At 39.8% G+C, this 14,829-nt stretch overlaps 1 protein-coding gene across 2 annotated transcripts in view; it reads left to right on the top strand.

Annotated features, from left to right (window-relative positions):
- LIPA (lipase A, lysosomal acid type) overlaps nucleotides 1-13,481 on the top strand; it is a 39,653-nt gene extending 26,172 nt beyond the window's left edge. The window contains exons 6-10 of one of the 2 annotated variants that reach the window (XM_015147627.3): nucleotides 1,715-1,851; nucleotides 3,096-3,242; nucleotides 4,349-4,420; nucleotides 11,025-11,096; nucleotides 11,989-13,481. In XM_015147627.3, the coding sequence (XP_015003113.1) occupies nucleotides 1,715-1,851; nucleotides 3,096-3,242; nucleotides 4,349-4,420; nucleotides 11,025-11,096; nucleotides 11,989-12,222 (662 nt within the window). In that variant the 3' untranslated portion in view covers nucleotides 12,223-13,481. 2 annotated transcript variants of the gene reach the window in all.
- The last annotated feature ends 1,348 nt before the right edge of the window (nucleotides 13,482-14,829 follow it).

Here is a 14,829-nt window from a genome sequence, read left to right as displayed (position 1 = left end):
AGCAAGATAGGGATGGGAGAGGGTAGAAAACAAGTAGTTTCTAAATTCAGAGGCTTATATAAAGAAAACAAGAAAATATACAGCCTCCTGAAGTTAAGTGGAATATAACTAACTACAGGTACATTTGGTTTACAAAAGATTTTGAAAAGTTATATGATTTTAATTTATGCTGATTATATAAGTAATGCATATTCACTGTAGAAAAGCAGAACTGAAGATTTAGCAAAATTAAAGAAAATAAAAATTGCCCATAATTCTAGCAAGCAAGAGTCTTTGTAATTAGGGGCTAGGAACCTGTCCTATAATTTATTTAATCTCCCTTTTAATGTTTACTATGACTAACACCTTAGTGTTTCCGTCACATGCGTTCCTTAGAACATATTCCTAGAAGGAGCCTTACTATATGAAAGATATGAATGTTTTTAAGGGTCTCAAAACATGTGGTTATATTGCCAGAAAAAGATGGAGTTAGGCATTTTTCTTTATTTATAGTTCTTCTTTCATGACTTGCCTGCTTGAGCCCTTTGCCCCACTGCTTCCTGAAGTGACATTCTGGGACCAGGTGGCAAGACGTCAGAGAGGGTTGTATTAATTCGTTTTCATGCTGCTAATAAAGACATACCAGAGACTGCTTAATATATAAAGAAAAGGAGGTTTAACGGACTCACAGTTTAATGGATTGTGAGCTAGGGAAGCCTTACAATCATGGCAGAAGAGCAAGGGCAGACAAGAGAGTGAGAGCCAAGCGAAAAGGGGTTTCCCCTTATAAAACCATCAAATCTCCACTGGGCGCGGTGGCTCACACCTGTAATCCTAGCACTTTGGGAGGCTGAGGCGGGCGGATCATGAGGTCTGGAGATCGAGACCATCCTGGCTAACACAGTGAAACCCCGTCTCTACTAAAAATACAAAAAATTAACCAGGTGTGGTGGCGGGCGCCTGTAGTCTCAGCTTCTTGGGAGGCTGAGGCAGGAGAATGGCATGAACCCAGGAGGCAGAGCTTGCAGTGAGCCGAGATCGTGCCACTGCACTCCAGCCTGGGCGACAGAGCCAGACTCCGTCTGAAAACAAAAAAACAAAAAAAACCAAAAAAACCCCATCAAATCTCTTGAGACTTACTACCACAAGAACAGTACTGGGGAAACCGCCTCCATGGTTCAATTATCTCCCACCAGGTCCCTCCCACAACACATGGGAATTATGGGAACTACAATTAGAGATGAGATTTGGTTGGGGACACAGTCAAACCACAGCAAGGGTTAAAATATATTTTAAAGCTAGGGGATTCTAAATGTGTGAGTTCCTTTGAAATCATTGGTGGTTTATTTGAACGTGGTGTCTGTTAATTGTTCGTTGGAGGAGGGGCATGGGGGGCATAAAGGTGATGGGGCGAGGCTCTTGGAAATACAGCCTGTTATTTACATTGTAAAAGGAACTGGGAAGATTTTCTGGTTCCCCCAGCCTGGATTTCTTACAGTGCTTATCTAGGTTGAGATTTGGAACAAGCATTAACAAATGCTTGATTGACTACTTTAACCAAATTCAGTGTTAGGGCACACGGAAGTTCAGAGGGCGCCATGTCAAGTGTTTTGCCTCCTGCTAGTAGTGGTGCTTGCGTGGGTCTCAGGCCGCCACGAGAGGGTGGGCCTTTGTGTTTCCTGAGAAGGAAATCCCAGAAGATGGAATTCCTGTTTTCTTCCCTTTGTTCTCACAGGTTTTATAGCATTTTCACAGATCCCTGAGCTGGCCAAAAGGATTAAAATGTTTTTTGCCCTGGCTCCTGTGGTTTCAGTCGACTTCTGTACTAGCCCTATGGCCAAATTAGGGCGATTACCAGATCTTCTCATTAAGGTACTTGGACCCCTCCCATCCCTCTCCTCTCCCCACAGATTTCCTCCGAGATCTGAAGAACTGGAAAGTGGAGGGAGAATCTACCTTCTTGCCCTGCATTTTGATATCAGTGGAGCAGTGGGCTTTTCTTCTTCCGTTTACCCCTCCTTCCAGACCCGGGGGCTGCGGAGGCCTGTCGTTTCCTGCACACTGGTGCCACGTGTACTCATGGTTGGCATGTGTCAGTACAGCTCTGCCCACCTCACAGGGAGCGCAAGGAGAGTCTGGGAGAAAATAATTTAAGCATTGGTGGTGTTGCCCTTTATCCCATGAGGGGAGCCTGTGCACCGAGGATGTAGGAGATGGCAGGCAGGAAATGTTCCCAAAAGCCCATCCCTAGCTACACTGAGGGTGACCTAACAACGCTATCATTATTGTATTTTATAATATGGCTCCTAAACACAGCCAGTAGCTTCCTCAGGGCTCTGCCCTAAAGCTGTGGCACCCGAACCTCTGTTCAAGGAGGAAATAGATTTCATGAAAAAGAGTTTTAAGCTAGGTAAGAGCAGATGGTCTATTATGCATGCGGTATATGTCTTTTATGAAATATATGTTTACACACACACATATGAAATCCTGTATAGAAATATATACATGAAATCAGGTATAACATCTCTCCTGGACCATTTAGAAGAGTTTAATAGGAAAGATGGAAACTCAAGGCAGTCCTCCTGCCTTGGCCTCCCAAAGTGCTGGGATTACAGGCATGAGTCACCATGCCCGGCCAATAAAAAAATTTTTAAAAACAAAATAAAACAAGAAACAAGTGGTGGGCTGGATTTGGCCTGCTGGCCAATAGCATTGAATTAGATGGACACACCTCCGGCAGACATTACTGATCAATCATAGTCTTGACTGTTTCTTAGAAGTAACCACTGATCCATCAGTCACATGAAAACTACTTGGGATGGCCCTGGGAGGGGTGATCATTAAGGCCCTTTCCCATTGGAGAAGTCTGCTGTAAACTTATTTTTCTCCCTCCATCTCTTCATTTGGAGAATTTCAATACACCTCTGTAGTGTGTGAATTTTGCTTTGGTAAACTTCTGCAAAAGCATCCTGGTTTGATGTCCACTGGCTGCCATTCTTTCCTGAGACCATTCGTGGAGACACTGGGTACTTGTCTCTGCTTCTGAGGTGAATCATGGAGACCTATGCACCAGCATGAAATGCTGAGATGTTCTTGGGTTTCTTTTTATTTTGTAGGACTTATTTGGAGACAAAGAATTTCTTCCCCAGAGTGCGTTTTTGAAGTGGCTGGGTACCCACGTTTGCACTCATGTCATACTGAAGGAGCTCTGTGGAAATCTCTGTTTTCTTCTGTGTGGATTTAATGAGAGAAATTTAAATATGGTATGCATGTTTATAGTAAGACTTGATTTTCTTTCATCTGTGAATGTGCTTATTTGTGTTGAATGATGTGGGAGAGGCAGGAATGACCTCATCAGAACTCTGAAGGGTCTTTCATTTGAGAGGCACAAGCATGAACTTTGGCCAATGCCTAGAATATGGTACCACCTGCTGCTATCCTCAGGCTGGCTGTGGTCACCTTCTTATGTTGTACCTGGATGGAGTCTATTGAATGAGGAGATCTGTCACAAATTAAGTTGTAATATTTATATTTACTCTAGTGATTTGTTTCTTTTAGAAATTATTATAAGTGGTAGACATAAAGATGGGAACAGTAGACACTGGGGACTCCAAAAGGAAGGAGGGAGAGGGAGGAAGGAGGGAGAGTGACAAGGGCTGAAGAACTTCCTATTGAGTACTATAGCCAATATTGAGTACTGTGGTTATGGGATCAATAGAAGCCCGCATCTCAACATCATGCAAGCTACCCTTGTAACAAACCTGCACATGTACCCCCCGAAAAAAATTACTCTAAGTATTTAAATTTGGAATGGCCATTTATATACACATATGTGTATGCTTGCAGTGTGTGTGTATTTATAAAAATACATTTTATAAAATGTAAACCCATTTTATTTTATAGAATGTAAATCCTTGGCCAATACTATGCTCGTGTTTCTGAATGTATTTATTTGTTAGTTTGTCATGTGGCATTTTGAGAAAAAGGGTTAAAATCCTGGAATAAAGGCCCTAAGGAATTTAAGTGCCATTTTCCTTTTGTCTGGTAATTAAAGCAAGGTGTGATTGTTATATGAAATTTGGGAAATTCATGAAAGCATGAAGAAGAAAATGAACATGCCTTGTAAACGCAACCCACACAGTCCCGTGCTTACCATATTGTTGCACCTCCTTCTTAAGGACTCCGTGTGTGGTTGTATGTATTTTTATAGGACAGATTTTTAGTCAAATAATTTTTTTCTATCTCTGATCTCATGTACTTGAGATTATGGCTCTAGTTTTTAGTGCTTTGAAGGGCAAAATACAATGTTTATTATCAATGTCACCTTAATGCTGTTTTCATTCTTCATTTCAATGTATTTATTTTGCAGTCTAGAGTGGATGTATATACAACACATTCTCCCGCTGGAACTTCTGTGCAAAACATGTTACACTGGAGCCAGGTAGGCATTCCGGGAGTGCATTTGGGGCTCATGTGAAATCAACATCAGAAAGGTCTGGGCATGAAAACCCTTCCCAAATAGAAAGACAACCTGCTTACACATCTGATCCGGTTTTCTTCCGCAGAGTCCTGGGTTTTTGTCATCGTGCTTGTGTTGCTTTTGATATCTGTAGTGGGGCACACTGTGTTATACGTGGGTCACAAACAGCTACTGGGGTTGACATTTTTCTTTTCCCTCCTCTCCCTTCCTCAAATCTCAGGTTAATATATTCTCTCCCTTTCCTTCTCCCTGCCTTTCTTTTCCTCCCCATTTCCTCCCCTCCATCTTTTTCTCATTGAGTCCTAGATTTGTTTTATTTGTGTGTTGCTTCATAAAGAGTGATTTTAAAGCTGTTTCGAAGATAGAAACTGCTGTTGCAACATTAACCCCTGATCGCAATATGCTTAGAACAGCAGTGAACAAACTGGAGCTAAACCAATGATAGATGTGAATGGGGGCCCCTGACTTTTGAAATACAGTTTTGATTATTTTATCACTTAAATAAGTCATGTTCATTCTAGAAAATTTAGAAACTACATGTAGAAAAAAATTATCTTAAAATAAAAATAGAATCATTGTATAACCCTAGACAGAGAGGAAATGCATATCCATAGATATTGGATGTCTCTGCATTCTATTCTATACCTCTTTTCAAAACGATGCTGTTAAAGACATGGATAGAAATAGTAGATGTAGAAATAGATTGATTTTTCTTCTGCTTACTGTTTTATAGCTTGCTTTTGTTTTTTTCACCTGACAATATGTCAGGGACTTCTTTCTACCTCAGGACATAATTTTGTGCCATTTATTTTTCAGCTAACTTCATTTTCAATATGAAACAACTCACCATTTAAGCCCTAAACCAAGATACTGTAGGTGTCTTGAATAGTAATTTCAAAAAACACCTGGCAGTCACTGCTTGCATCAGAATCACCAAATTGCTTTAGAAAGTACACCCTTTAATAAATCATTGCTTTAAAAAAGTATTGGGAGTTGGGATTATAGTGGAACTCTTAGATTGGCTACCCTCCAGGCTTATAAAACAAAGACTCCTGTGTCCCAATCATTTGGACTAGAGAATCTGTACTTTTATTTTTTGTTTTATTTTATTTTTTTGTCTGTCGCCAGGCTGGAGTGTAGTGGTGCGATCTCGGCTCACTGCAACCTCCACCTCCTAGGTTCATGTTTCTCCTGCCTCAGCCTCCCGAGTAGTTTTATTATTTTTTTTAAAAAAAAATTTATTGAGGTATAAGTGACATACAGTATTTAAAGTATACAATTTGATATATTTCAGTGTTTGTGTACACCTGTGAAACCATCACCATAATCGACACAGGAAATATATCATCATCCTTAAAGGTCCCTCCTGCCCCTTTGTGACACCTCCCCCATCCCTCCCCTCCATCCCACTGATCTGCTTCCTGTCGCTGTAGCTTAGTTTGCATTTTCTAGAGCTTGTAGGAGAACAGTCATGCAGTTTATACTTGTTTTTGTCCAGCTTCTTCCACTCAGAATACTTGTTTTGAAATTTACCTATGTTGTGTATGTCAGTATTCATTCCTTTTTATTTCTGAGGATCTGTATTTTTAAAAAATCTGCCTGGTAGATTATTTTGCTCAACCAGGTTTTCGGCACATCCTGATACTTTCATCTCCTTCTTCAGTTGCCCCAGGAACTCTGACAGTGCCATAGTTCTCCTCTCCCTGGGGCTCATCTCTAAGGAACTAGGAAGAGCCTGGCCTCAGGCTCTTGGCCCTTTATAGTAACTAGAAGGCTGAGAGTTAAATGTCAGTCCCTCAGGGGCAGTTTGTTGTGGCCTAAAAGAGGGGCATCTGGAATGCAAATAGTTCATGACATGCTGAACAGCACATGCTTACCACTTAAGGAATGCCCCCAAACCTTCAAAAATCCTCAAATTCACAGAGATTGAGGATTTCGGTTCTTGGTTCAGGTCTCTGCTTTTCTCCTTGGTCACATTTATGCTTATAGTCACTTGTTTTCTTCATATACCCTGTCACTAGAATCTCCTACATTTTTGAGGATGCCTAGAACCTCTTACCTAATGGACATTTTCCTAAAAGGCCCAATGTCTGTCACCTCAGCAGTTTTTGCACCCCCAGAGATGATGGAGGGTGACTGAGCTGCCTGGAGGCAGATCCTGAGCTTTCCCACCAGCTTAGTGACTGCCAGCAGCCCACGCGCAGTACACGCCAGGCCTCAGCAAAGGACAAATGGCCACCAGACCTGGGATGTCAGAGGCCCTTGGGAATGTTGAAACCAAGGCTGTCCTAGACCAACCCTATTTTATATTACAGACCTGTGTTGCTTCGCCCTTCTGTGTCTTGGGCCACCACTGAGCATGGGGCTTGCAGTAGAGATGTTGGATTGGCTGTCATCCAGGCTACTGCTCTTGTTCCAGCCCTCTTATCCAGCAGCTAGCCAGGGTCAAAGGCTGCAGGCTGAGGGCCGGGCACTGCTCTGTGCCCCATTTGTGACCTGGTGACTTTAGATTCTAGCTACCGTGGAACATACCTCCAGAATATTTGCAAAGCCCAGATTTGCTGTAGAAGGCAGCCTGGTCCTTTGCTCTTCTGCCCACTGTACCATCTTTTGTCAATAAAATGGTTGGTTGCTTTGTGCAGCCGTTGTGTCAGATCTTCCCTTTGGCCCTCCCTCCTCTGGGCTGTTGACTAGGGGCTGCCACTGGTGCAGGCTGCAGGCTCCAAGAGGCAGCGCAGGAAAAGGCTTCTGTGGAAGGTGACCAGGCCTGGATGCCGGGCAGGCTGGGGCTAGAATTCAGATGTGGCATTAGAGGGCTCTTGTGGTATGAGTTTGGGGTTGACCTTAAAGGCCATTTTGTTTACAGTACATTCAGAAGTTTTTGTTTAAATAATTAGTATTAACTTGTTAATAAATTCCATACCTCATTCTTTAGTGGGCTTTTAAATTTAGTGTACTCATCTTTCCATTCTCCTTATAAACCTGATGAGTATCACAGCTCCCCAGAGCCAAGACTTGATATTACTGCTCACTTTCTCCCTGGCCCTGCCTAGAGCCCGGGTACTCTTGCCTGTTTGAAGAAGGCCATCCCAACATAGCTTTCCAGTGTTGTTCTGAACTACCTAAGGTGCTACTAAAAATACAGGTTCTTGGGCCTGTCTGAGACCTGTGGAGACTCTGAATTCCTAGGACTGTGACCCTGGGATCTGTGTTTGAATAAGTACCTTAGATGATTATGATGTGCTCTTGTTTTTTTTTTTTTTTCTTTAAAGGAAAAATGCATACTTTTGGTAGGCTTTTAAAGAACACTGTAAAAAGGATATTTGTTATCATTTTGTTATATATGTAATACGTTTTATGAAATTTTAGAAAATATGTGAGTGAAAGAAAAATGACTTGTACATCTAGCACCCAGGAATAGCCACTATTAATATTTTGGTATAATCTTACAATTTTGTAATATAATCATTTCCATTACAAAAATCAGATCATACTACATCTGCTTTTAAGTAAATATTCATTTAATGAAATGTCATTATATTTGTTAGATACAAGCTTAGTTGTTGTATTAGAGACCCTAAAATACACCTGATAAATAAAGAGTTTCTTTCTTTCTCATAATAAAGTTTAGAGAGCGGTGGCCCAGACTGATGACAGTGGGGGGTTTGGCTATGTTCCATGAGGCCGTGCAGGGACCCAATTCCCTCCAGACTATAGCTCTGCCATCCTTGGGGTGCTGTTCTCTTCTGCCCGGTTGCACCTGGGTCACCTCCATGTCTCTTCCAACTCACGGGAAGGCAGGGGAGAGGGAGCTCAGGGCAAGTGACTGTGTGTGAAGGAGACAGCTCAGAAGTGAGCGTTATGGCCACAGACTGCTCGCAGGAGGATGAGGATGTGGTTTCTATCCTGGCAGCCATGTGCTTAGGGAAAGCTTTGGGGATTGTTACTGAAAGGAAGAAGGCAAGAATGGGCATGGGGACAGTCTCTGTCCCAATTAAAAATGCCTTTCCAGGTCAGTAACTAAATTTTTAAAATATTTGTCATAAAGGGCAGTTTTCTGTTGCTTGAATTTTATTATCATTTTTTTACAGCAATAGTTGTTTTGCAGTCGTAAGTCATCTGTCCTTATATGTTAGTCAGAGTATTTTCTTAGGATGATACATTCATAGTAGTAGACTTAGTAGGGAGAGGGTAGGCATAGCTTTAACACTTCTGATACATATTGTACTTTAGAAAAGTTGAACCTGTTTACATTTTTGTTACCATTCAAGACCTAAATATAATTTTTTAAATTTCATTTTAAAACCATTTATCCTAACACTATTGTTTCCTCCTGATCATTATCTACATATACTCTGTGATATGATTATCACAGAAGTATAACCTTAGTGTGTATTCAGTTTCATTTTCTTTTTCCACTTAGTATTGTTTATGAGATTATTTATGAGGCATTTTCTGTTTCTCTTTTATTTATATTTATGACAGTGGCATACTCCTTGTATATATTTATGTAACATATTTACCCAAATATCTATTATTGGGCTTTAGTTTATTTCCAGGTTTTTGTTACTGTAAATCATCTTAATACTTTTCTTTTGAAATACCCTTTCAAGTGGATAGCTTGATGTCCTAAGTGACTCTGAGCACAAAGTCAAAGTTAGAACTTCAGTCTGAGCTATAGGCAAGTTTCAGCTTTGTATTCTGTGCTCTCGCTGGTGCTTCATATACATGCTGAAGGACATGTGACAAAGTGGTGAACTGCTGTCTGTGTTCAGTGGCAGAATAGTTTGCATCAATATATTTTCACTGACAAAGATGGGGAACAGATGTACCAACAGGTGCTGTGAATCCAAATTTTGTTTTGCTTGTTAAATATGCCACAGGTATTTAATATCTGTCATTTGCAATGGCAAAAACAGATGCCAAACATTTGTCCTGTAACAATCCCCTGTAGTGTATCATCTCACTCTGTCTTTTATTACATCAAACAGTAGAATTGTATGTAGTTGATAAGAACAGACTTCACATAAATCAAAAGCAGTTTTGACAAAGAATGTCTGGGCATTTCTTTTTACCAGGCGCCACCTTGTGACCAAAACTTACTATTTCCTTTTTTTTGTTTTGTTTTGTTTTGTTTTGTTTTGTTTTGTTTTTTTGAGACGGAGTCTCGCTCTGTGGCCCAGGCTGGAGTGCAGTGGCCGGATCTCGGCTCACTGCAAGCTCCGCCTCCCGGGTTCACGCCATTCTCCTGCCTCAGCCTCCCAAGTAGCTGGGACTACAGGCGCCGCCACCACGCCCGGCTAGTTTTTTGTATTTTTAGTAGAGACGGGGTTTCACCGTGTTAGCCAGGATGGTCTCGATCTCCTGATCTCGTGATCCACCCGTCTCGGCCTCCCAAAGTGCTGGGATTACAGACGTGAGCCACCGCGTCCGGCAAAACTTACTATTTCCAATTCATCAGGCTTGCCAATTTTTGAGTTTAATTCTTGACATACATTTAATTTGAGAATGTAGAGGAAATATGGATTTGCACTATTTTGAATTTTAAAAATAAATGACTTTTTGCTAATATTTTGTATTATACTGTTTTAAATATGAATTAATGTAAATTTCAATACAATTTCAATTTCATGGCTCTAGTATCCCTAACTAGTTAGAGTTGTGCTGGCATGCAGTACTACTTGGTGATTATACTGGTACCAATACTCAAGAAAAAGTGTTTAATCAATACGATCATTAAAATTTGACTAAGTAATATAACTAGACAAGTAGAATGGGTACATAGAAAATATACAGTTGTCCCTCAAGTATCTTTGGGGACTGGCTCCAGACATCACCCCCAAACCAAAATTCAGAGATACTCAAGTCCCTTATATAAAATGGTGTAGTATTTGCATATAGCCTATGCACATCCTTTCATGTGCTTTAAATTATCTCTAGATTACTTATGATGCTTAATACAATGTAAATGCTATGTAAGTAGGTGTTATACTGTGTTTTAAAGTTTGTATTTTTTATTGTTTTATTCCAAATATTTTCAATCTGCAAAATATCACTTGGTTGAGTCCATAGATGGAAAACTGTGGATATGGAGGGCCAATGGTATATTACAATTATTTTATCTATATATATATATCCATCTGTTTCTCTCTCTATATATATACATATATGTGTATGTAGATATGTATCTGTCTACCTATATTTCTCAAGTAAAATCACTAACTCTTTGAAAAAGCTTAGGATGCAAATTTCAGCAGAAAATGTCAGCCTAAAGTTCCCCTAGCAGGAGCAACTGTTGATTTAGTATATTTGACAGCATACGTGCATAGCTGCTTTCTTGTGTCAGGTGGTAGCTGCTTAACAACCATACAATGAGAAATTGAGTCATTCAGTCAAGCAGAGCAAAACCATGCCATTTCAGTTAAAATAATGCCTTGGAAATCAAGAGTAAATCTGGATATTGGTATAAAGTTGATTTCCGAGGTCGTGGCTAGCTCCAGCAACCTAGGATGTTATCTCTAACTTTGGTGTCAGATAATTCTTTCCTAAATTATCTTCTTTTTAGGCTGTTAAATTCCAAAAGTTTCAAGCTTTTGACTGGGGAAGCAGTGCCAAGAATTATTTTCATTACAACCAGGTAAAGTTTTTAGTCTTTTCATTAAAGGGGGCCCTGAAAACTCATCAAGAAAGCCAGCCTGGCCTATCAGGATTCTGGCTAGGCTCGGGTGCTGTGGGAAATGTTTGGGGGGAGTTGACTAGTGTTTGTTTTTCATCAGTCCATTCAGAACAATCCTAGCTTTGTAGCTGATATTGTGGGCTGGGCCTCCTCTCTGTCTTGTCCCCAGCTCTAAATAAGAATCATCACTGTTATGCATTATTCAGAGTAATCACAAACACAGCCTGTAGAGTCAGATAGTACTAGGTCTGTTATCTGGTAGCTGTGGGGCCTTGGCCAGATTACATTGCTTAAGCCTCTTCTTCCCTGTACTAATAAAATTAGCATTTTTGAGCACGCACGCTAAATACACGGAAGTGTGAGACACTTTGCTCTGTTTTTAAAATTTAATTCCCAGAACATCTCTGTGACATAAACATGATTATCTCTGACTTAAACATGAGGACAATGAGGCTTAGAGAATTTCTGTGACTTGTCTTACACCCAAAGGGAGGAAGTAGGAGGGCATGACTCCAAACTCTTTCCAGCCACTTGGTTCTGTTGCCTTGCGTCTACTACCTATGGAGTACAACACCTTCCTTGCCGGGGATTAAACATTCATTTTGGTGCCCAGCCTAGGGTAGCAGCTCCACAGCTAGTGGCGATTATAATTAGCATTCTTTCATTTGGGGTTAGATTTCTTTTTTTGTGCTGGTAATGGTAACTTGAAAAGATACTCAAAGGGATTTTAAAAATTTAGTTTGTTATTCTTAGTCAAACTTATTAGACAATGTTTAATGGAGATTGTGCTTATTGTGATTTTGAAAATTAAAACAACAACAACGAGGCTTTCTGTGGTTCCTTTTCATTGTAGAGTTACCCTCCCACATACAATGTGAAGGACATGCTTGTGCCGACTGCAGTCTGGAGTGGGGGTCATGACTGGCTTGCGGATGTCTACGACATCAATATCTTACTGACTCAGATCACCAACTTGGTGTTCCATGAGAGCATTCCGGAGTGGGAGCATCTTGACTTCATCTGGGGCCTGGATGCCCCTTGGAGGCTTTATAATAAAATTATTAATCTAATGAAGAAATATCAGTGAAAGCTGAATGTGAGCTGTGTACCACCAAGTCAATGATTATGTCATGTGAAAATGTTTTTGCTTAATTTCTGTAAAACATTAGTTTTTCTTTCCCAGGCCTTTTGTATTTTTATATCCAAGAAAATGATAACTTTGAAGATGCCCAGTTCTCTCTAGTTACAATTAGACACATACTAGCTATTTTTTCTTTGATTAGGACTGGAATAGGAAGCCAGTGTCTCAACCATAGTATTGTCTCTTTAAGTCTTTTAAATATCATTGATGTATGAAAAGGTCATTATATCCATTCTATTTTAAAAATTTAAAATATACTATATTGACTTTTTGCCCTTCATAGGACAAAGTAATACAAGTGTTGGAATTTTAAAATTGTGTTATTGGTAAGTCTGTCACTGACTTGAGCTAGGTATAAAATTATGCAGTTTTCATGTCCTTGCCTTAAAGAGTGCTCTAGTCTAATGGTCTTGTAGTTAGAGATCTAAATGACATATTATTATGTTTTCCTGCAGTAGGTGCATAGTCAAATCCAGAAATATCACAGCTGTGCCAGTAATAAGGATTCTACAATTAATTTTATGAAACCTAACTGTGACAGCTGTGATTTGACACATGTTTTAATTGCTCAGGTTAAATGAAATAGTTTTCTGGAGTCTTCAAAAACAAATTGCACTGATAAAAAACCAAAAAACTATGTTTTAAATGCTTGAAGACCGATACACTCAACCATCTATGTTCATGAACTCTTAATTTCATGGCAGGCCATAATTCTACTTATCTGAGAAGCAAATTCCTGTGGAGACTATACCACTATTTTTTCTGAGATTAATGTACTCTTGGAGCCAGCTACTGTCATTACTGATCACATCTGTGTGAAACCAAAGCCCCGTGGTTGCCCATGAGAAGTGTCCTAGTTCATTTTCACCCAAATGAAGTGTGAACGTGATGTTTTCAGATGAAAGCTCAGCTCAGGGATTCATTTTGTGTCTTAGTTTTATATGTGTCCTTATTTTAAATATGCCTGCTTCACGTCTCTATGTTGGGAAGTCCATATTTGTCTGCTTTTCTTGCAGCATCGTTTCCTTACAATAATGTCCAGTGGACAAAATGACAATTAATGTTTTTCTGATACAGTTAATTTGGCTGCAGTAACAATACAGTGCTTGTTATTGGCTAATACAGGCAGGCAGAATACTACTTTGTAACTTTTAAAGTCTTACTTAAACTTTTCAATAAAATTGAGTGAGCCTTATAGGCCCAAAGAATTGTGTGTATGTTTTTTCTCTTTTATTTAATAGCCGTCTGATTCTCCCCTTTCTCCGGTGGCAGGACTTGGAACTGTTCTCTAAGTTAATGTGTTTACTCTGGGAAATGAAGGGCTACCAAGTAACTAGTGATTTTTAAAAATCATTTTTTTGTTTGCCACAAGAGGGCACTCTTGGCTTTGCTTGCAAATCTTCCCACGCTCCCTTCCCTCACTACTTTTTCTAAGATTTTCTCCAGCGTTCTTCCTCTAGGGAAGGTAGAGGACTTTGTTGCTTTATGAGCGGGTTGGTAATTTGATGGCCAGCCATGGTAGTATTATTTCTGTTCAGGAGTATAATTAACTATTGCCTAGTGGATAACATCTGGCAAACCTTCTCAAGGAATAGCTGCCCCTCAAATGTAAACTGAAAATGAAAATTTGCCTAATAGGTAAATGAGTGATCAGAACTTCAGATGTGGTTGGGGGATGGATGGCAGGAAAAGGTTTTAACTCAAGCCTCACACATATATAGGACTGAAATTTAGACTAGTGACATCCCCAAATAATGATTATTTTGTGTTTGTGGGTATTAAAGGTGTTAATCTGTTAAATGTAAACATTAAAAATATACTGTAATTTGATCTCTTGTCATTTAGTTTTTAATGTATTAAGAGATTTTCAAAAGATAAGTCACCCTAATATGTTGTGACACTAAAAGTCACCTTTGAATAGTAATTCTGATTTTTAAAAGTTACTCAACCAGTACTTCATTATGTTGTGCTAGGTGCAGATTTCAAGTTCAATTCCAAATTAAGTAAGCAAAACTCTTTCTCTGTCAAATTGTCTTAGCATTACTAAAAATAATACTTTTCATAAGGCTTTGATATTTGCAATAACCCCTTTGACGGGTGAGGCGAGTATTTGTTTCTCTACAGGCAAGGGAATGCCTTTTTAATGGGGATGATTTTATATGCCTTAAACGTTTCAGAGAGGTTGGTGAGAGTTTCACCAGTATGAGTGAGTAGAAGCGCCCACTTATATGCGACGTGTAAGTGGATCAAAATATGAAGTGTTTAAAACCAAATATGCACAAGTATTTGGACTAATAGGAGCATCAAGGGAGTGTCTGGAGGAAGCTGACATCCCCACATTCTTCATCAGCATCTCCTATTGTTTTTGGCATGACTAATTAATGTTTTCTGAGTCTTTTGTAAGGTGTCACACAAAAGCAGCTTCAATGACCCCTTCCAACACCAAACTCCTCCTGAAGAGATACTTACCTTGGAACCAACACTGGCCCTTTTCTGCTCAGTTTGGCTGTAACTTGCTTTTTAACCCTAGTTAGTCTTGTCTTGACTTTTCCA

The sequence above is a fragment of the Macaca mulatta genome, chromosome 9, assembly GCF_049350105.2.
Source record: "Macaca mulatta isolate MMU2019108-1 chromosome 9, T2T-MMU8v2.0, whole genome shotgun sequence".
Taxonomy (NCBI): Eukaryota; Metazoa; Chordata; class Mammalia; order Primates; family Cercopithecidae; genus Macaca; species Macaca mulatta.
This window is presented reverse-complemented; position numbering and strand designations above follow the sequence as displayed.